General features: G+C 34.5%; 1 protein-coding gene across 1 annotated transcript in view; it reads left to right on the top strand.

Moving 5' to 3' along the window:
• The window catches only part of CSMD1 (CUB and Sushi multiple domains 1), a 1,057,303-nt gene that overhangs the window by 650,242 nt on the left and 384,139 nt on the right, over positions 1–22,922 (top strand). Inside the window, exon 6 of the mRNA XM_030946379.1 lies at positions 22,577–22,689. Coding sequence (XP_030802239.1) covers positions 22,577–22,689 — 113 coding nt within the window. The remainder of the gene's footprint in view (positions 1–22,576; positions 22,690–22,922) is intronic.

Here is a 22,922-nt window from a genome sequence, read left to right as displayed (position 1 = left end):
CAGGAGAAACATAGCATACTGTAATGCTGCATTTTTACTACAAATTGAAAAATCCTCACATTCTAGGCCTAACTTATATTACTGGAACAATTTAGCCATTTTGTTAACACATGGTGATTTCAGGGTCTGTAAATACAATGTACATTAAATTTTATTCCTGTATATGCAGAATATTTTTTATTACAACCCAATATAATAAATAACGAATATAAGATAGTATTCTTTTCTATACAGGGACTACACAGATTTTCGTGGTATTAACCTAGTCATTTAGTTACATTGTTTTGAAACTGCCATTAAATTTTTAAGAATTTTTGACATATAGTATGTATTCACCATAAATGTCTGCCTTTCAAAATTGCTTTTCCTTTGCCTTTGTTTCTTTGCTTTTTAAATGAATAGGAGACAGATGAGAGAGAAATAAACAGTAAATTACACATAGAGCTCTGCTTACTCTTTTAAAATTCTAAATTTTTAATACAGAAATGAAGAAAGCTTGAATTTTGATTATCAGATAGCTAAACTGTTTCTTCTTACTCTGTTTGGGAGCCTGAATACTGCATCAAGTTTGCAATAGGGATAAGGGTACGCAATTAAAATTATGAACAGAAGATTGCTGTTTCTGGAAATGTACAAAAAGGACAGGATTTCATCACTTAGTATATCATAATTTAGGAGCTCTGAAGCTATTTTGTGAAGACATAACTTACATAAAAAAAATGAAATATATTATGGCACAGCATTAAAAAAAAGGATATGTAGGAGAACTGAGATTTCTGATGGAGCCTGGAATTTCTTCCTAGCAGGTTATCACAGTTAAATTCCTAAAACAGATTTAGCAGAAGAATTAAGATCCACCCTTAATTTTCCACAAAATTTGGATCAAAGCACAACCAAGATTACCTTTCATAGCTGTAGAGCTTGAGATTTCTGAATCTACTTGTATGAACAGGTGCAGACTGTGGTTCTGTAAGAGAATGCTTTCTGTTTGCTCAGGAATACTTACGCAGCTGGAAACTTTTATATACACTTGTACATTGTATTTAAAAAGTATTTTTAAAGAAGTGAAGGAAAAATGGTTGAATCTCTAAGTATATGGTTTTAAAAGGTCATTCAGTGGTTTTAGATTTTGATAAATGGTCATGTATTTGAATAACTTTAAGAGTAGAGGAAGGTAGTTGAACCTGAAAACAGCAAAAGGTCATTATTATGATAATCTGTATTTGCTTGGATCATCAGATTCATATTACTTGAGGCTTTGCTTTACAATAAACATAACAAAATAGGAAACCTATTAATTTTTCCTAAAAAACCATGATTATATTGAAAAGAAATATTTTTTAAATTTTTTTCAAAATAATACTGTTTTAACTGAAGGCGGAAATTTTGAAAATAAAAAGTATCCCATTATCTGTATTAGTTATTTAATGGAAATCTTAGCTATGCTAATAAGATAGTGTGAATTTCAGACAATTTGCTTGCCTGGCTTATCACCAGCAGATTGTGTAAACAGACTATACTATTTGTTAGGTTTAAAAAATTGATTTGAAAATTTCATGTGGAAAAAAAAAGTAATTAAATTACTGTTTGTACAAGTTTCCATCACGTTATTTAGGATTTGTACATTTTTGTCCAAAATGAACTCATATAAGCAAATGTTAAAATGAAAATAGTCAACAGTCATGCACATCTGCTAAAACTAATAAAATCACAACCATATACATATATGCTTACATAGAGCTACAACACAGAGTAGACTGCTTACAGGTGAAAAGTAAGGAGCATCAAATCAGTCTGAAACTGTAATCCTTTTCTTCATCAATGTTTCCATCTACACGTGTGCAAAAAGTCCCCCAGTGGGTGACTGGGAAATTGGAGAAAATGTAAAACCTAGTCATAGTGACAATTTTCCGTAATCAAGTGGATTATTTTTGTTATACATAATATCTCAGTTCTTTTACTGAGAATAATAACAAGATAAAGGATCTGTGATAGAAAATTATTCAGTGGGGCCATATGTTAAACAACTAATTAGTGAGTGCTGCTTTTCTGAAATAATCATAAACATTTCAGTCCTGTTTTTTTCAGGTGTAGGAGCTGATATTCCAATGTTTCAGATTATTTGTAATGCAAGAAATTTTATAATCTTCACTACATTTTTTTAAATTAATAGAGTCTCTTGCACAGTCTGGAAGTACCAATGCAAACATCATTTATTGAGGAAACTGTCCTGTGGCAATACCAATTGATGGAACTACTTTGTTTTAGATTGATCTGTCCATAAGGACATCACCAGAAGGAATTAAACCTGGTTTGGGTGTAAAGCACCATGCACATATATCACCATTCTGTATTCCTCTGCTTGTCATCTGAAATGGTTGGTTGATATAAGGTGCTTTATCATTATCCCTAGCACCTGGGAAATGGTCCAGTGTAAATTCAATCTCAGTGAATTATTAAAGGCATTTTAGGATTTGTGAACTTGATAATGGTATTTGTAAGTGCTCATTACCACTGCAATTTAATATTACTACAGAAATTGAGTTAAGAGACTAGTAGTCTGGTAACAGCTATGGGATGTAATTTACAATCATGAAAGATAACAAATCCACTCTTTACTACTGTGTCAGCAGTGTTTTGTAAAACATGCTTAAAGAAGCTAATTAAACTTCATAAGGCCTCTTGTAGCATTATAATCTGTCACAAGCTTTAATCTAATGAACAACTTAAATGATATTCCACTGTAGAATAAAGTCTGAAGTGCTTGATCTTACTTAAAATTGGAATATAGTTGTTTCCCAGAAGAAATATCTGTAATATTCTGACTCAAGTAATTGCTAAATGCATTACTTGTGAGTTTTAGCATTGCAGTGAATTAGACAAAGTGCTAACTTGCATTATGTTTAATTGATCTATAGTTAATTTATTCAGAAAAGAGCTGCTCACACTGAAAAAAATAAATAAAATCAGACAGCCATGTAATAGTAGGGAAGTAAATGTTCAGTGGTATGGAAGACAATAGCTCTTGTAGCAAGATAGCTTGTTGATAAAGCAGTGTCAGGCGACTGGAGTGTCCATGAACTGGTACGGTTTTCTGTAGTGCTGTCTTTGTTGAAGTCAAGATGCTTTCACCACCTTTAGCAGGGACTTGAAACTTCACTGTGAAGAAAAATTACTAAAAATTTGAATGTTGAGTAAATGAGCAGTGTTTCTGCACTTCATTTTGTGCTCTGAAAATTAAACTGAGGGAAAGAATAAATCCTTCATGAACCTTTAGATGTTACTTAGAACACAGTGAACATTGCTGAGTCCCAACAGTCAGCCCAGCAGAGGCACAAGCAGTATTTGACAGGGTGCTTTCTCTCCAGTTGGCTGCTGGTTCTTCCTGTAATGTACTGCCATATCTAATGAATAAATGATTTAGAGTCATCGTTAACTTGGGCTCATAGACAATTCAACCTTCTTTTCTAAAAAACTTTCACAGATTAAGAGCTGTAGACTTCTCTGAATAAATAAATCTGTTTACAAATTTATTCCTTTCAACCTAGTGTTTTCATGAAGCTTTTGCTGTCAAACTGTCCTGGCTCATTATATTCCCAGCTTCCACCTACACATGCAAAGACTATAATTATTGTAGTTGAAGTCATAGTTTGTTTTTTAAATTGTATATTGTTTTTCATAACAAAATCTTGCTTAGGCCATCAAATTCAGTAGCTGATGTCTTCTGTATTTGTGGTACTTCCCTTTAGTCTTGCTTAATGTCAAGATATACAAAGTTATTTCTCCTTGCATTATTTTGCCTACTGAGATTTTTAAGGTCTGATTAGAATTTTGAGGATTTTTTTTCTTGAACTATTTATTTTTTCAAGACAGGAACTCTTCTGTTTTCTTGTTGTTATGTTGTGTTAGAAGAGTTGTCATTTTATCTATCTTTCTAAAGGAAAAAGCATAATAAAGAAAAGGCAAAAAGAGTTAAAATGTATCTGTTTGACAGTGATGATTTAAAGATTGAAACCTAGCAGCTTTTATTTTGGCTTGTTAAATTCCAGTGTCATCTCATTTTACTCTCATCTCATAATATTTTGAAATATCCTGCACTGAATCCTGATAAAATCTAACAAATTCTTTCTTGAAAATATATGGTGAATGGACATTGCCATTCAGACTTCCTTCAAGATAACTATTCTTGTAGCAAAATTTTTTCAGTAAATAATCTGTAGAGTTTAGTCATAGTTCTTTGTTCCTATAACTAATGATGGTATTAGAGAAGGAACCCCTAATTATTAAAGACCTAAACCTGTCAATTTCCTAATGCATGAATCACCAATCTTTCATATTTTTTCACTGTTTTGTGTTTATGTATTTGTCAGGAGAATATTCTGTCAATAGAAAATGTCTGTGGATTTAGACATGTTTGCAGCACAGAGCTCCAGGAGTTTAGCCTTGTAGTCTATAAGTTCCTGTACTTCTGGAACTGATTATTAATTTCATTGTTATGGTTGTCTATTAGCATGTATATATTTAATTGCTGTTTGCTGATGTTATGACCTATCCTAAAGTGGCTCTTATTGAAAAATATTCTTTTACTGTTGTTTCAAAGGTGTGTGTGGTGACTATCTTGTGTTCCTGAATACTTCTTATACCTTTTGTTTAATTGCTTTTTTATCAGCTCCTGGATAGCAATGTTCTCATACTCAGGGGATTTTATTTCTTGTGTCCTTTCATTGATTTTGTAGCTTTTGTCATTGTTTATGCTACTGTAAAGTTATGGAAATGAATTTTTATGGGGTTTTGGTGGGTTTTTTGGCAGATTTTAATTCCTTCCCTACTTACCAATCAATTCTTTCCACATAAATTTAAGAATCCTCTCCAGTCTTGATCCCAAGGTCAATCAGGTCAGGTTGAATTCCTTCATAAAAAGGAAAAAGAAATTGCAAGAATTACATAAAGATTTATCTTTCTCACTTTGTCTCAGTGTTTTCAGACCTGAATGTCTTTATGAGATTTTTTTTTGTTGTCTGGAGGTTTTGAATGCCTTCCTAACTTTTAGGATTCTTGAAAGCCCTATTGAAACACTAATTACCATTACTCTCAGCTACTGCCTTCTATCTGTGATATACACTATAGACCACAAAATGTACCATGTGCATTTTGATCAGCATTTCTGGTGCAGTAGCAATGCCAGCTTGACTCCACAGAAGACAGAAATTGGAATGTTGTTATTTGTGGTGAAATAGTTTTCATGAGACAAGCAGGTTTCTCTAGACTTGAATTGAACAACAGCCTAATGACCCACATGGAATTGCTGTGTCAAAAATTACTTCAATCTTTTAGGGAAAAGAAAGTTAAAAATACCACATTTTGTCTTTGAAAGGAATTAAGGGTGCTTTCTTCTCTTCATGCTGGAGGGTAGTTCAGCTTTCACAGGAGAAAGAAAAATTTCCCATGGAAGGAATAAATGAAAAATAAATCAGAATAAGTTCATGATAGCATTGTGCCCAATGTGTAAAGTAATTACTTTAACAAGCCAATTAACTTTAATAGACTGTCCCACTGTTCCCTTGTCTCCTTAGCTGACCTGTCTATTAAAGCTTTCTGTAAACTTAGCACTCTATTTGCATAACTGCAGACAATTTGAGGCTGCTGTTGTTGGTTAATCTAGAAACTGAACCTGATTTAAGTGCAAGGAATTTTAATGAAATATTCAGGGTGGCAGGAAGGGAAAAGCAATAGATAATATATGTTTTTTCTGCTATGAAGAGGTAGCAAAATATGTGAAACTACACTGATGAAAATGAGGTGTTTGGTGAAGAAGACAGACACTGAGGGGCAATAGAATATCTAACTTAAAATTTCAGCAGTGATAAGGAAACAACAGCAGCAACATATGCTGTAATGTACTTTTACGTGCTGCTGGAACTTTTGAAACAGTCTGTGGATGTTATTTAATCAAGATTTATTGACATTTTATAAAAGTTATGGACTCCTTTGAAAAAACTTTTTTTTAGGAGACACAGTAGCAAAACTGCTATGCAGTTAAGCTTTGGATTGGGAGTGAACTAATAATACACAAACTTAAAATCTTGAGAATGGAGTGGATGCAACCTGCTTCAGAGTAAAGGATAGCTCTGCACAAAAGATATCTCGTATCCAGATTCTTCAAAATATATATTCTAAATTATTTATATTGAGTCAAGACAGTTCAATAAAGAAAAAACTGTTCTAAAAACACTATCTATACACCATGAATTTTTAAAATAATAATATATTTCTGGCTCTTCTGCAATTTAAGTATTATTTTTATAATTCTGTATTTTGTCTTATAATTAGTTATGTTTAATTGTAGCAGTAAAGTAAGTTCTCTGAGTGTAGCATGTCCAGTGTATGCAGTGTACCTTGAAAAGCAGTATGTGGAGCTTAGCTTCAAAATACATGAAAATTTGGTGGAACAGTAATTTACTCATCATGTCAGCAATTAAAAATAGCTGGCTTGCTATCTAGTTGTGCTATTCAGTGTGCTGGCTTTAAAGGCTTTGCCTCTTAGCCCCATTTAAAATACCTATGTCATGATGTTCATTGTTGGTAGCACTTTTTTTCTTGCCAGAGGACATCTGGCTGTTAGAAAGAGATAAGCAAAACATTGTTACTTTCACTGGGAACCCTAAAATACCCCTAAAATGGCTTGGAAGAAGGCTTAATTCAGGAAATATTGCTTATCAAAATCCACGACTAAAGGAACAGAAGTACATTTGGATAAATTGAAAAAATAAACATTTACTATTGAAAGAGAACACAGAAGTAACTTGCCTCCTGGTGGAAGTAGTGTATCTGCATAATGTTACTGAGGCAAGACACTAGCTCACAACGGGGATATCATTAAGCAATAAGGAAATTGAACACATCTTGTGTTCAAATTTAAAATAAGTAGACATTCACCTGGCTTCCAGTATATATGTTATTGTAAACAGCTATTGTGTGGTTGCACTCTGATTACAATTTGGTGAGATTTTTCTCTCTCCCTCCTGAGGTCTCACCCAAGAGAACCAACATGGCAAATAATTTTATATTGGCATGAGCAATAGATCACCTGAAAATAACACTGTTTTATGTCTAGAACCAGAATTCCCATAGCATTTCTTTGAAAAGCATCTCTTAGGAAGCATTGGGGTTTTTTTCTAATTTTCTCTGGGATTTAAGCTTTTCTGTGGCCATGGGATTTTCTTTCTTTATTTGTTTTTATTTGGAAATACAACTGTCATATAATTCAGAAGGGTCATATCTACAAAAATAGAATGCATCTCTTGCCTGATACTCTATGAGGCCTTGTGTTAACAGGGTATTGAGGCCATGCATTAACAGGCCATGTGCAAGTAAGGATGAGAAGCAGGGGGGACATTTAATTTTGGAATAAATGTGTATTATTTGAGCAAAAACTTGTCCTATAGCTTATTTTGTCTTCTGTGACATTTGGGAGATACCAGTAAACCAACTCATACTACTCTTTTTTAACAAGCTACCAAGTAGTAAATCCTGAACTCCCACAAAACATATTGTTACTTTCTTTACACAGTAACAATATTCTAAAGTAAAATATAGCCACTTCATTAAATAGAAAAGTTTTATATCAGTTTTGGGGAGTTCTGTTTTTTTAATTTAAGTTCTTCATTGTTAGGCTGAAATATTGTCCAAACAAGGTGCAGCCAACATTTTCTGTCAAACTGTCATAGGTACTCTTTGTCACATTCCACTGCTGATACAGCTCAGAAATTTTCTTTCGTTGTATTATAATTTCAGATAAGGGAGACAATTTTTGTGAAGGTGAGTACCTAAATGCCAATTCCCATTAAGTATAGGGATTGTATGATCCTTACTGTTTACAGTTATTTTCTCATAATTACCAAATGGTATTTTTGGTGGAATAACAAGGGGTTTTTTTTGTTTGTTTTTAACCAGTATTTTAAATTTCTGTGTACAAACTGGGAAAACAAAACAAAACAAACAAGATCAAAACCAAAACCAAGCCAGCTGGGAATATATTACTAGAAAATTATGTTGTTCTCCATTAGCTTTATTATTGGGGCAAAGCTTGTGTTTCAAGTGGAAATAGTTACTTTTTGACACCCAAGGATAGCTTAAGAAAACAAAAAGAGGTTTTTATTTGATACAACTGTAAATGCAAAACAATATGGTAATTGTGAGGAGAACGAGTTAAAAATGCAGATAAGTCAACTTGCTTGGCAAGATACAGTAAGGATGTAAACATTTGCCTCAGCTCTTTCTAATCCAAGTATCAACAAAACTCAGCAAAGTTAACTTTTACCACTTGAGAGTATCGATGAAACACATACCATCACTGAAATGAGTAAATGCAGTCACTTTTTGTCTAACTCAGTGCTTAGCATCCTTAGGGAAAAAAGTGATAGACCTGCACAAAGCTTTGATCCCAAGAAAAAACTTATATTTTAGAAATACTAATAATATCATTTGGACATGTAGTGAGGGTTACACCTACGTGGTGGGTTGGTTTACTTGTTTGTTTTTAATGTTAACAGTATTATCATTGCTTTGCTGCAGTCACGCCAGTGTTTCATCTGAGTAGTATATTTGCTGATCAGACTCAAATTTTCGAATTCTTTATCCAAATTCAGAACTATGTGCACATGAAGGTACAAAACAATACGAATTTCAAAGATGCTAATTGTCAGCATCTTAGCAACCACATTGTTTTACACAGTAAGCAGATTAAACCTTAAAACTTATAACACAAAAATACTTGTATTTTCAGTATTCTCAGACAGAAACATTTAATACTCTTTTTTATGGATGCAAAGAAACTCCTAATGCCAGATGGAGCTAATATTGCAAGCTCACTGCATGAGGAATTCATCAGGAATTCAGTATAGATCAGGGATTTTCAGACCTGCATCCTAATTTGGTAATAATCACTCCATAAAACTGATCTGAGATTGCCTGGTCTTTTCAGTCAGATACAGGCTGTGCTGTTTATTAACACTGACATATTAAACATAGAATGTACCTGGAAATACAATGTTAATTGTTGCAGTAGTTCTATCAAGAACAGAATGAATTTAGATATCATTTCTTTTTTAATGGTCACTATTTTTTCTTAAATATAGATGTCTTCAATAGTAATATAGTATATTATGTTCCAAAAGTAACTTGATTTTTCTGAAGTAGCATCTGGGAGTCATTTTTGATAGAGTCATTTCTACTAGTTCTATTTCAGTCATATAAAGGAAGATTAATAATATTTCACGCAGAAAGTTTCAAAAATAAAAGAGTTAAAAGATAAATGACATGATTATCAGATAATGGAGAGCTAAAATAGGTAAATATTGAATGGATGCACCAATTAAATTCAGTTTCAATATATGATATTTAGAGTTTGAGTTTGTTTTTTTTTTTTCTTTGTATGTTTGTTAGTTGGTTTTTTTCAAATACAGTAGTTTGAGTTGGAAGGGACCTTCAAAGGACATCTTGTGTCCTCCACGATGAGCAGGAACATCTTCAACTTGATTAGGTTGCTCAAAGTCCCATCCAATTTTATCTTGAATGTTTCCAGGAATGGGGCATTCACCACTTCTCTGCACACCTGTCTCAGTGCTTTACTACCCTTATTTTAAAAAACTTCTTGTATCTAATCTAAATCAACCCTCCTTCACCTTAAAACCATTATCCCTTGTCCAATTGCAATAGGCCTGGCAAAAAAGTTTGACCTCATCTTTCTTAGACCCTCTTCAAAGTGTTTAGGGGCCTTCTGTCCTCCAGGCTGAACAAGCCCAGCTCTCTCAGCTGTCTTCAGAGGTCAGGTGCTCCCTGTTCATGGCCACTCTAACAGGTCTATGTCTTTCTTATGCCAGGGGGCCCAGGTCTGGTTGAAGTCTGATAAAGTTTTTAAAAGGAAATGCATGAAGATTTTTTTTTTCCTTCCTGATGCTGGTAGTTTTCTGGGGATTTTTTTGTTTCGTTTTGTTTCCAAGAAACTAAAGCTGTGTACAGATTTATCCCTGGAAGACCTGCAATTCTGTCTATTAGTAGCTCCTTTTCCCTCCAGTCTGCAACTGAGAACCAATGTGTTTTTTCTTTTACCAGATATAGTTTAAATCTATTGTAAGATAACAGGATTTCATTGATTTATGGTCTAAGAGATTAATAATAGAGAATCATAAAAGAAGATAAAAAAACAATTATTTTCCTTAATTGTTATTATCTAACATGTCAGATAGATTGATCCTAAACTCATTCCCAATAGTCACTGCAGAAAGGCACAGTGTAAAGAAGCTCTTAAAAATATTCTCAAGTCATCTTTTAGAGACTATTGCTAAACATCCCCACATTTGGACTGAGGTTTTAAATACCGAAATCTGTGGAGGTTTTTCTTAGTCAGAACAGACAATGTAATTTCTGCAAATGAAAGTCTAAGGAAAAGAAATAATGAAATAGTACTTCCAATGATACTTTAAATCAGTTTTTTTTCTCCTGGATTTCTATTTTGCATTAGTTATTTTATAACACAGCCAAATGAGATATTTGAAGCCTTTCATTAAAACAAAAAAACAGAACAATTCATCCAATATAAAATGTATAATGGAGAACAGTTACTAAATGAATGAAATTAAATTAATTGCATGGAATGGAAAAACATTTTTCAATTAATTATATTTGTATATTCATTTTATTTTATTTTGAAAATCTCACAGCAGCAACCACAAATGAAAAAATATTATAGAGCACTACAGAACAGTCTTTCTCAACACAGAAATACAGTAGATACCTGATGTACTTAAAAATCCCCTATTGAATACTTTGATGTACCTGAAAAAACTGCCCTGGATATTGTTTTTGTATCATTTAAGAGAGTTTTTCCAGAACAGGTATAATAAGGTTGATGGTTACTGGCCATTAATTCATACATCTGCTTTTTGCATTGCATCTTGTTAGATCTTAATCCTCTATTAGTAATTCACAATAACTGAAGGTTAAAGACCCATTGTAGTGGGTCTAGTGCTGGTCAAATGCCAGTGCCCCTACTAAAATTATTTATTCATTTTCTGCAGTGAGACAAGGCTTAGGAGAAGGAGCAAACCAGGCTCAAAATTTGAAAGGTACAAGAAAACTTTATTTACAGAACTAAAAGAAAAAGAAAAAAAAAAAAGAGAAATCAGAATAAACCTTCAGGACACTTCTCCTCCTCCCAACTTTTGTTTTCTCACTGACAACATAAAGAGACAAATTTGGTATTTTCAGTCAGTTTACCACTTTAGAATAGTCTTTCATCAGTTCTCTTAGGGAGAGAGGTCTCTCTCACCACGCCATGGAGACTTTTCCATAAGAAGCAGTTCTCTCATGGTTTTTAATTTCCATGAATAGCAGCTGCCTGGAAATCTGCAATCATGAAGTCCCTCCCATCTTTGCCAGCCTTCTCACAGCTGTGTTCATGCCCATGTTTAACTTATGGGGTACTATTTTAAGGATGAGCTGTTCAAAAGCAAAGGTTCTCTTTATCCATCCCTGAAATCATCTTCATCTCTGGGAACAGAGATCTTTTTCTTTCCCTGGAGGCAAAAGGTCTTCATCACTCTTATCTCTCTCTGTTCAACCTTCTCATTTGAATTACAGCTAGTTCAAATCTGCTTGCCTCAGTATGGATGCATTGGCTTATGTCTACATTTTGAACACTCCATCCTCCCATGCTTTTTTCATGAATTAAAGGGATATTCGATTGTGTTACGGTCCATCACCATGGCCTTACTAGAAGAATTTCAGCCTAAGACATCTCCTCATTCCCCTCCCAATCCAGGACTTCTTCCTTGGTGCCCTCCTGTTATTTCTCTATGTGTCTTCACTCTGTTCTTTTTTCTCACTCAAGAGAGGACTGGCATCTGCAAGTCTCATCTCTTTTGGGGGTTTCACAGCACTGAAAGAGTTGATCTTGCATACGATCCATGTGATTTCTGCCAGGTGGTGGCCGGAGCACTCGCGGTGATGGATTTTCCGGCTGTGCTGGGGGGGCTGTGTCAGAATCTCAGGGGGCCTGGGCTAGAATGGCAGCGGCTGCTCTGGTTGCATGGCTGTTTTCCGGCTCCAGCTGCGTTCAATTCCAGCCATGGGGCTGCTTTCTGCGTGGGCTGCAGAGCCTCCTCTGGATTTTTTTCAGCGGTCGCACTGGAGGAGGGCCTGGATCTTGGCAGCCAGGCTAGGACTCAGTGGTCGATGGCCTCCTCTCCCCCTGCCCAGCAGCCACTGAGGCCCAGCCTGGCCTCCACCAGGCCGGAGCGGGCCTGGCCTGGGCTGCATCTCATTACCTGTTTAAGGCCAGAAGAGAGAGCTTCCCGGGCTTGTTCAGTTTAAAATGTGAATGTCACGAAGGCATGTTCAGCTCTTTAATTGGCTTATCAGCATGCCTATTCTTCAAAGGCTGCTAGCAATTGTTTTTTTGCCAGGCACGGAGGAAACTCTTAATAGGTCCTCTCAGAAAAATCACTTCCATGGTTGGCTCTTTCCCTTCTCACCAATTAATGCATAAGCAGCACAGAAATAAAAAAATTAAAAATTGGAAACTCCTGTTTAGATGAGCAGTTTCTGAATTTTATTGAAGAATTTGAAGTTTTCTCAATATGGGACACTAAAGAATTTGTTAAGGGATTAATACAGTAAAACAGTACAGGGAATACAGGGAACACAGTAAAAACTGTGGAGTTTTCAGAATATTAGTAAAAATGCCTGTGTGAATAATTGCAGTAAAAACACTATAACAGCAATTCTCAAAACAGAATTCTGTATGTGCTATAAGACCTACATTTTTTCATTTCAGCTATTAATAATAACACTCAGCTATGGAACAACTTTTAAAGCAGAATTTTTATCTCTGAAGTACTCAATTACTTTATCTTTGTAGTGCTTAAAATGCTTTCAATTTAGTTTCATATTTGTTCAATTGTGAGCTTGTTTTAAATAGTTGTTTCCCTTCATGATAGCTACCATTTTAACCTCAGGACCCTACAGCATATCTTGTCTGGCTATGGATATAGAACTCCTTGAACGCTACAGAAAAGTGGCTTGTAGAAATCAGGGCCTGGGTGGAATATCACTGTATTAAACAATGAAATCTAATTGATTGTGGTGTCCTAGAACTTAATGTTCCAGTTTTACTGGACAATGAAAGCCATATATCAGAAAGAATCCTAACGTATAAGGAATTATTGTTCTTTTATTCATCAGAGTGAGAGCGGTAATAATCTTCCAAAGGAACAATATTCAGAGTGCGATGGAATATTGTCCTTATGATGTTTGTTAAATATTACAACAGTAATCAAGAAAAGTATTTGCTATCACCGTTGAATCAACAAAGAGATGTTCTTAATAAAACTCTTTTCCAAACACCACTTACAAAATATAAAAAGCTCTTGCCTTTGGCTTTAACCTCTAGCCAAACTCAAAGTATGTGCAACTATCACATGCAGTGTGAAGTATGTCAAAATACACACAAGATGCTGGGTATTTTTGTGCACAAAATCTGCCTTTGGATAAAAAATTGCCTTTTGAGTTATGTCATGTTCCATAAGCTGAATCACAATACCATTTATTTGCCTTGGATGATGCTCAGGTTTAGATACTTACTGATCTCTTCACCGTTGCTCTTGCATTCCAAGGTGAGATTAATTTCAAACTAATGTGGAAGTCTAAAATACCTCAGATGATATATACTCCAAAATACTTACTCCTCTCCATTGTCTATAAAAAGAACTTCTCACAGATGGATACCATTCACTGCCAACAACTGAAATTAGATAAGTTGAAGCCTTATCTCCTCATTTTACTGTGCCAAAGGGCTTTTAAGCATACATGTAGACTACTAAGACAACATGAGAAACGTAAGCTATATCTTGGGATGGTATAATTTGAGTATATTTTTGGAAAATATATAAAATTTCTGCTTACATTTGCATTTTTACCTGCATGGTTGTGGCCTTATCACTTAAAGCTATATTAACTTAAGAGAAAAAGAAAATATATGGCCTTAAAGAATTTTATATTGTTATCCTAATTTAGTTTTAAGTAAGTTGTCAGCCCGTTCCAATGTAACTAAGTGCCATGAGAAGGGAGCAAAATGAGTATGCAATATTTTGTCAGATTCAAAATGTTCTATAATGACCAATAAAGATAATAAAATTTTCAAAATTCATCATCACAGGCAAAGTAGTCTTATTTTTCTTTCGTTAAGAATCATTCCATATGAAACATACATTTAAAATATTTACTGGACAGTGTTTCTTAATAATACAATGAAGCTAGTAATGAGCTTAATGAATGTAATAACTACTCAGTAATGCCACATAAAACAATTATGGAACATCATATTTTATTTAATGTTGGGTTATTTCATTTCAAAGAGGAACTTTCATTGCATGCTTTCATTTATTAATGGTTAAACCTTCTACTCTCAATGTGAAGGATAACAGAAAATAAAAAAAATATTGCATTTTTAGACTACTCAGGTGAAAGTATCTGAATCACTGAAATTGATAGTGCCATGGTGAAACCTTATTCTTGGACTTATTCCCTTACTCATCTGTGCTTTCCTTTCTTGCATCCTTTTAACACTCATCAATTCTGTGTTTCATTTGAACTGTTTTCTTAGACTGACATAAGTATTTGATATAAAATTCTCTGGCAAGCTCCTTGTGGTCCATCAGGACTTCAGATGTTTGTCATTTTTTTTTCCTTTACAGCGAGTGCCTTCTGTATTACTACTAGTCATTAGTTTTCCTGACTCACCTCAGGAAACAGCTCTGTCAGTCTCATTGAGCTTTCTAGGAACACATCCAGTTCTTCTGAACAATTTTCAGGAGAGCTTCTAGGGCTACTTAGCAAGCTAAGATTTGCTAAGGTCTTCCTATGTCTTTAAGATAGGGTGAAAAAAAGCTCACCCAAAACCATATCCATTGATTTGAATTCATTTTTTTTCTGAAGTGGTAATAAGGTACAATGCAAATAGAGGTATTTATTTGCAGCTTCCAGTATAACAACTCATGGTTAAGGAAGTAGGCACAGAAAAATCATGCTGGCTCTAATTACTTTAAATAAGAAGCACCTCACACTGCCTCTCTACATCTCCCCACTTCTGAACTCTTTTCTTGTAAATTATGTTAGCTGTTACAAATAGTCTTTTTTTTCAAATACTACATAAAGAAGAGAGGATTTACACTTTTCATGTTTAACTGATAGTTCTAGTTTAGGAGATAACCTGCTCTCACTTATCAAGCATAATAAGTATTGTTTCACTTCATTGCTATTGTAAATAGTCTAAGCTGTTAGCCTATTTATCCCTTCTTATATTTTGTTGTTCCCTAATTTATACAAATCTATAAATTCTTCCTTTCCCCAAGTCGTGACCTCCAGCTCCCTTTCACTTTGCTTTTCCTGTGCTCCTGACACTGAATTCGTGCCAGCTCTGATTTGTTTCTCTCTTCCATGAGCAATTTAATTCGCAAAAGTGGCACACTGATGTCTCACCTGGAGGGACTGCGGAGGAGAGGATAATTTTCTTCCATTATAGTCTTTAAATAAGATCACAGAAATTCCAGCAAGAATCCAAGTTGATGCATGTAAAGAAGGGCAATACGGAAGCAAAGGATTAAGGAGGGAGTAGGAAATGCAGGAGAAGGAAGAACAGAAAATAACATCACACTGCTTTTAGGTGGCAGCTGCTTGTCAGAGCATCTCATGTCTGGGAAACTGAAGCCACAGTATGCATGTTTCTGTCTCCAACCCTCTAACACAGTTTGCAAAGCTACACATTTACTTACAGCTAAAGGAGCTCATTAATTGCTCTCCATTAATACCTGATATGGCCTTGGCCATCCTGGTGTGACAATGAGTTGGAGGTAATAAACCTCTAATATTCTTTTTTAATATATCTATATTAAATATAAATATTTACATATAGAATATAAATAATACAGAGAGGCTATGTATACAAATAGGCATAGACATTGTCTTCATTTGTTTGCTGCAATTATCATACTTTACACCGTGGAAAACTAACTCCTCCTATTTTGTCAGTTAGTGAGTGATGATCCTTGAATGTTCTTGTTTGGATCTGTATCTACAGGAGAGGAGTGCAAAATGGAAGATAGCTGTCAGCTGAAAATTAGGGTACAATTTTCTTTCTTAATTTCCTAACCCAGAGACCTGTTATGGAAATTCATTAAATGTTTGTGCTTGTTTCAGCCAGGACAGAGTTAATTTGTTTGCAGTAGTAGTAGGGGGCATGGTTGTGGGCATGCCAGTGAGGTAATTCTGTATCACAGGGCATTGCTGAGGGTGGGGATAAGGGACTCTGACTTCCAAAAAGAAGACTGTGGCTTCTGGATGAAAAATATATTGTCGTTGTCTGCCATTGTTTGTTGCTTTGGGGTCCCCATGAGCAATTTGTATATGATTTACCCTCTTTTTTTTGGTATACTTTGCTACTACTATTGTTGTTGTTACTGTTCCTATTTCATTGCTGTTTTCAGTAAATTTTTCTTATTTCAACACATGATCTTCACATTTTATGCCTCCACTTCTCAACTCCATCCCACTGCTGTGGGAAGGGAAGGAGAAGGGGGAAGCAAATGAGCAGTATTGTGTTTTGGAGTCTTGGTGGGAGATCTAAATTGGGGAATACCATTCCTAAACCATGACAATATTTTACACTATTTTCAAATAAATAAGTAGATAAATAAATAAACAAACACATTCTAGAGAATACAAATACATCTGTGGTTAAGCGAATATAGAAACAGTAGAAGTATTCAAAACTGAGGCATGACTGTTAGAGTGCTTCTGTGCTTTTTTTTTTTTTAATCTGAACTAGTCCTTACAGAGCATGTATTTATATAGACTAGATTAAATTAATTTTATTATATTTTACTCTGCTTTTGAACAATACACTTACCATTGTTTTGAACAATAATACTACTTTCACTATATAGATAGTTAGCTTAATAGAAAATTGTGAAAGAGCTAAATTAGAAGGATAAGAGTCGATGAGTTGACAAAACCCACTCTAATTATTTCCTGCATTTTCATGAAACTGAGCTGTCAGTCATTTTATAAGATAAGATTATCTGTTTATTATAGTCAAAACAATGTCAAGAACCTTGAAAAAGAAACAAGACTTGGTTTATTTCTTCAGACAAAAGCAATAATTATTTTATTAACAGATCCAAAATCAAAAAAAATTACACCTTTCTAGATTAGTTCTCCTAACTAAATGTAAAATAGTTTTGTTATACCTGAATTTGAGTCAAACAATAACTACTGGAAAGACAAAAAAAAATTCATTGGCCATGCTGTTAGTAATAATTTTGATAAAGCTTATCACAATCTCTTGGTAGTGCAATAGACTTCAAAGGACGTTCTACTCCTATATCTGACATACTGTACATAAGGAAAACATTACTCCTTCAAGCCTGCATGGAAACAGAATATCTTATTACTTGCATAAACAGCAGATTAGTGTCTGGGTGAGGAAATGATGGAATAAGAATAGAAATTAAAATATCAGTTGAAGTAGTATAACATGAAAAAGTTTGTCTGCAGCTCACAATGATCAACAGAAAGAGTTTCCTCTGCTGTCTCTGATCCTGCAGCAGCCTGGTTGCCTTCAGATTTAGAAGAAGAATAGCTGGGGTTGTTTAATTATTTCTCATTATTTCTTGTAAGATGCAGTGTTTGCCAGCATAGGTGTAGTATGATACTAATATACCTATAAGGCTTTCAAAACCTGGCCCTTTAATTCTTTATGATGCTGGAACAGGCACAGGAATTCCCTGCAAATCTGTCTTGTTCAGTAGAGCACAGTGCAACATCTAGTATGCAGAAATTAGAGATTTTAGGTTCCATGTGCAATTCTCATTCTAAGCCTACGGGTAAATACATTACCTTACAATGTTATTTGAAAACTTATTTTCTGTTTGCTTCTTTTCATCTCACAGGGTTACTATTTAACATGTCACTGAATATTTGATACTCAGTGAATAAACAGCCATTTAATGTTTCCTTCAGTCCCTTTCAGTGCATGGCCTCAAATACCATTAAGCCCAGAGCATTCAAATGTGTTACTTGTCCTAGTGACACTTGAATTTTTAATCCCCTGGCCCTAGAAAATAAAGTCCTGGCTGCCATCAGTAGGGGAGAAGAAAACTCAACACTCTGCAAGTCAAACCAGCTATTTCCAGAAAATGCACAAATAACATTATTTATACGTATATATGTGTTCTCTCTTGAACAACTTGATTAAGGTAATTTAGATTAGATATCACTATCTATCTAGGCTAGGGCAGATATTCAAGACTATCTATGCTAGGCTTTAAAATCAGTTTCAAAAATGCATTACAATTTTCATAGTGGAGGCAGAATTTAAACATAAGTGAGGAATTTAATTTCTTTTCTATTACTTCCTATATAATAAATGTTTTCAGCTAAAAAGAAGAGAGAAACTTTCAATATTCTTTTTAGACAGCATTGGAGAAATACTTAATAGAGATCAAAGCATGAAGTCTTCTAAGGAGAACTTTGATATTAAGAAATATGGGGGGTTTTATTCTATCTGAATAATTTGTCTGATACAAAGTAGTTCCAAGCCTCCATCTGATTTTAGATATAACACCTAAACTGAGCTAAAATTACTCTACCTTTATTCATATGCCACAGGAATGAATATTATGTATGTGCACTTGAAATAAAGACAACTTTGCTTTAGTTGCACCTTTTCTTTTGTAGCAACCTACCAGCACAAGTCCTGCCTGTTAGTATTTCCTGAACACATCAGAAGGGATGGTCACATTCCCAATGCCTATTGAGATCCTGTGGTTTACTCAGCTGCCTACATTGATCTCATGAGAGATCAAGGGAGCACACACCAGTCATGGGCAGAATAGCTTCAATATGTGTCTGATGAGGCACAGGAACAGGTCACCCAGAGAAGCTGTGGAGTCCCTATGCCTTGGAGTGTCCAAGGCAAGATTGGATGGGGCTTTGAGCAAACTAGTCTAGTGAAAGATGTCCTTGCCAATGGCAGGTGCTTGCAACCAGATAATCTTTAAGATTCCTTCCAACCCAAATGATTCTATTATTCCAAGATTCCATTATTTTCTGTTGTTTTAAACTTAAATAGTGCAGACTCTTAAGCAGAAATTCATATGAAGTGCCACTGTTCAATTTACTAATATGAACATAACCAAACTGCTTATTTTCCATAAATATTCAACGAAAAAGGTATCATGTAATAGTAAAGGCTATACTTAGTCAGAGGGAGCACATGTAGTAGCAGCAGCACACATGTGGGCACTTAGTCACAAATTGTGGTACATGATGCACCTCTCAGCTGGTCAAGCTCATAGGAAATTGTTCTTTGTGGGACTGGGAGGGATCATTCCATCTGGAGAATGTCACCTTGGGAATCTGTTGAGCAGTGGTGTCCAACCTCTCTATTGGTGAACAAGAGCAGCTAAATTGAAAGCACATCCTCTGGCCATGGACTTGTATTTTGTATACCAGAATACCAAAGAAAATGTGTTCTATCGACCCCTCCCCCACATTGTGTCCTTTTCTGTAGGTATAATATTCTGATTTGTAGGACTGGAATCCAACTGTCCTTGACATTACTGATTTTTACTTTTCTCTGAGGAACATACATGTTTGGTTTTTTTTATTTTGATATTTACTGTGCCATGGAAGTAGTTTGTCTCCTATTCCATTATTTAAAAAAAAAAAACCAAAAACCCATAAAACACCTAGAGATAAGAAAGAAGGAAAAAAACTCCGTGTCATATAATACTTCAACTTCTGTATGAGGTTCAGACCTGCCTGCTGTATCAATTCATGGGATGATCTGCCACTTTCATCAGTAACCATGCCCACCTCTCTCTTCCATACACAGCTTTGGTTGCCCATCGTTCAGAAATTCCATGAAAATGATCAATTAACATGTAAAGAGGAATTTTACACTGTATCCACAAACTTTTGGATCTGCCATTACTGGATGAATGAAATGAACTGAAATTTTCTACAGGAAGTCCCATCTACACAATATGAATGCTATAGAGTGAAGTACTTTGTGTAGGGGCATCACTTTTGATGTCCACATGTCAGCTACAGGATTGCCAGCTAACGTTCACAGATTGTGGTGTTTGTTTGTTTTTTTTTTTAAATTTGTGTACTATAGTGAAGAGGTTTTAAAAACCTTACAAAAAAAAAACCAACCAAACAAACATCACTGTGCCATATACTAGTTATAACTTTCTTCCAAGGACCACCAAGATTTTCTACCCTTTCTCACTTTCTCCAACTAAAACATAAAAAGCATTACTGTTAAAGAACATATCCTTATCTTGAGTTCAGTATGAAAGAAATTATGCAGCTAAATTAGAGCTGTGCTAAAATAGGTTGTGTTAAATACTCTCTCAGTGTCATTTTCATATTATGTTTCTTAGTATTATGGGGAGATTTGACACTGTTAAGAACCTTGCAGAGTTCACACAGACATGAAAATATCTTGCGTATTGTGTGTCAGGGAAATATCTGTTTATTAGATATATACCTAAGGAAAGATCTGCTCTGAACATGCTTTTATAATGATTTTCATTTAATCTTTTATTAATGTGCAATGTAATTCATATTACAATTTAATATTTCAGCCTAGAGTTTTGCCAGCTTTGAAATTCAGAGCTCTGGATATACTAGCTAGAATGTTACTACTTGTACATTTCTTTTTTAAAGTAAAACCAACCCCTAAAACCGTGTTTCTAGAATGTAACTTTATGTTCTTGGACAAATGAATTATCAGTTCAGTGATAGGAAGTACAGCCTATGTATAGTAAAAACTTTTAGTTTTAGCATACATTTTGACAATAGCTAAGAGATACTAGCAAAGATATATTCTGTACTCCACATATGGTTTTGTTTTTTATTTTCCTTTTCGTTATATCTCAGTACTTTCTACAGGTACACCCAAATTCAAGTAGATTTGAAACAGAAAAGGCCAGTTTGTAATTACAAATATTTAGAGTGGTGCTCTAATATAAAGTGTGTCTGAAAGAATATATAAAGTATAAAAGTCCATCTGAATGAGATGTAGAAATATATAGGTCTGAATATTTTAATGAACACCCTTAAGAACTATTGAATGCCATGTTTAAAATGAAGTGTGTAAATCTTCTTGTAAAAGACCAACCCTTTTCTTCAATCAAAACTGTTTTTAAGTAGGGTTTGGGTTTTCCTCATGTTGTTAACAAGAAGATAAAGAAAATGAGATTATAAATTAAAATGAAATTTCTCTGATTTAGTTTGCATGTCATATGTAGAAAAAACCCCATCCATTAAAAATCTCTATATTTAAATATATTGGTCTTGCTCTACTGCAGAAAAAAATAAAAGGGATTCAGCCATGGTTCTAGCTAGACTTCTCCAGAAACATTATTTCTTAACATGATGAGTTTCCTATTAATCTGGAATATTTAATGAAACTCTGATATCTCATACTGTGATGAAAAAAAGGCATCTATTTCACTATACTGATTAATTTTGGAGGGAGACTAAATCCCATTTCAGTTTGGTTATTTTTTAGCTCCAATATATGTACTGTGTCTCCTTTAGCACTGGCAAATCTACCCTCACACAGATCATATCTTAGCTGAGAATTTCTCATATTCATCAGTTTGACTTTTGTTTTAAGTAATCAACATTTTTAAAAGGATAAACTTAATTTTGTGTAGTTCTCCAGAGCTATTCAGGGAAAAAAAAATTGAAATCTGGAGCATGGTCATGCAAAACAAAAAGAAAAGGGTACCATCTGGTAAAGTAAGACATGAATTTACATCATGTTATGTTCTTTGTGGTAGCTACTGCATTAACAAATGGTGTAGTGGTGCAGTGTAATGAATGACAATGGAATAATCCAGTGTGGGCCAAGGGCCTGTTGCCTGTATTACTGTATTAGAAAAATTCTTTGTGCACTTTCTTCATACCCACTGTTGTGCTTAGACTTCTCTGGTTTTTTTTTTATTAAATGTGGATTGGACTTAATATACACAAAATCAGTTCTACTAGCATAGTTGCGTACCTATAACTTACCACTCAAACTAAAAATTAGATAGTGTCCATAACCCTTATTTAACACTTCTTTGACTTCCTGTCAAATCCCACAGCAGGGAGTCAGATGATGAGACTTTGTCATAACTGAATAGGCTTATTTTCTGCTGAATGTTTTGACACATGCATGCACACCTACACTTGCATGCACACACTCTCACAAGACTGGTTTTCTTCTTTAATTCATGAAAAAATAGTTCGGAAAAACAAGTTGTAATCATAAAAGGGATAACTGTAATGAGAAAAAAACCCCTCGTTTCTCGCAACATAATAGTTACTTAACTAGTAATACATTGAGATTAGATGACAGTGAATAATTGTGATCTCATATATTTTGAGGTTTAGGGGGATTTCTCTTTAAAGCGGTGTACACATGGATTTTTTTTAACATTAGATTTTTTTTTTCTTTTTCCAGGTTGAGTGGTATGAATCTACCTTCTCCAGTTATCAGCAGTAAGAACTGGTTACGACTCCATTTTACGTCTGATAGCAATCACCGACGAAAGGGATTTAATGCTCAGTTTCAAGGTAGGGAACCTATGAAAGCATGCCTAAAAAGCCCTTTACCTTTAGGCGTCAGTAAAGTGGTGGTAGAATTTGATAATTATGTTTAAATATCACAGACACAGTAAAAAGCTGACTCTTGTTATTACTATGTAACTATTGCTCTGACGCTGAATATCTGTTTTCCTTGTGTGATCAGACATCTCTAGGGACATACTTTTGGAAGTATGTGTGCTTCACAATGCAGTCTGCTCCAA

The sequence above is a fragment of the Camarhynchus parvulus genome, chromosome 3, assembly GCF_901933205.1.
Source record: "Camarhynchus parvulus chromosome 3, STF_HiC, whole genome shotgun sequence".
Classification (NCBI taxonomy): Eukaryota; Metazoa; Chordata; class Aves; order Passeriformes; family Thraupidae; genus Camarhynchus; species Camarhynchus parvulus.
Note: the sequence above shows the minus strand (reverse complement) of the source record. Positions and strands in the feature narration are given on the sequence as shown.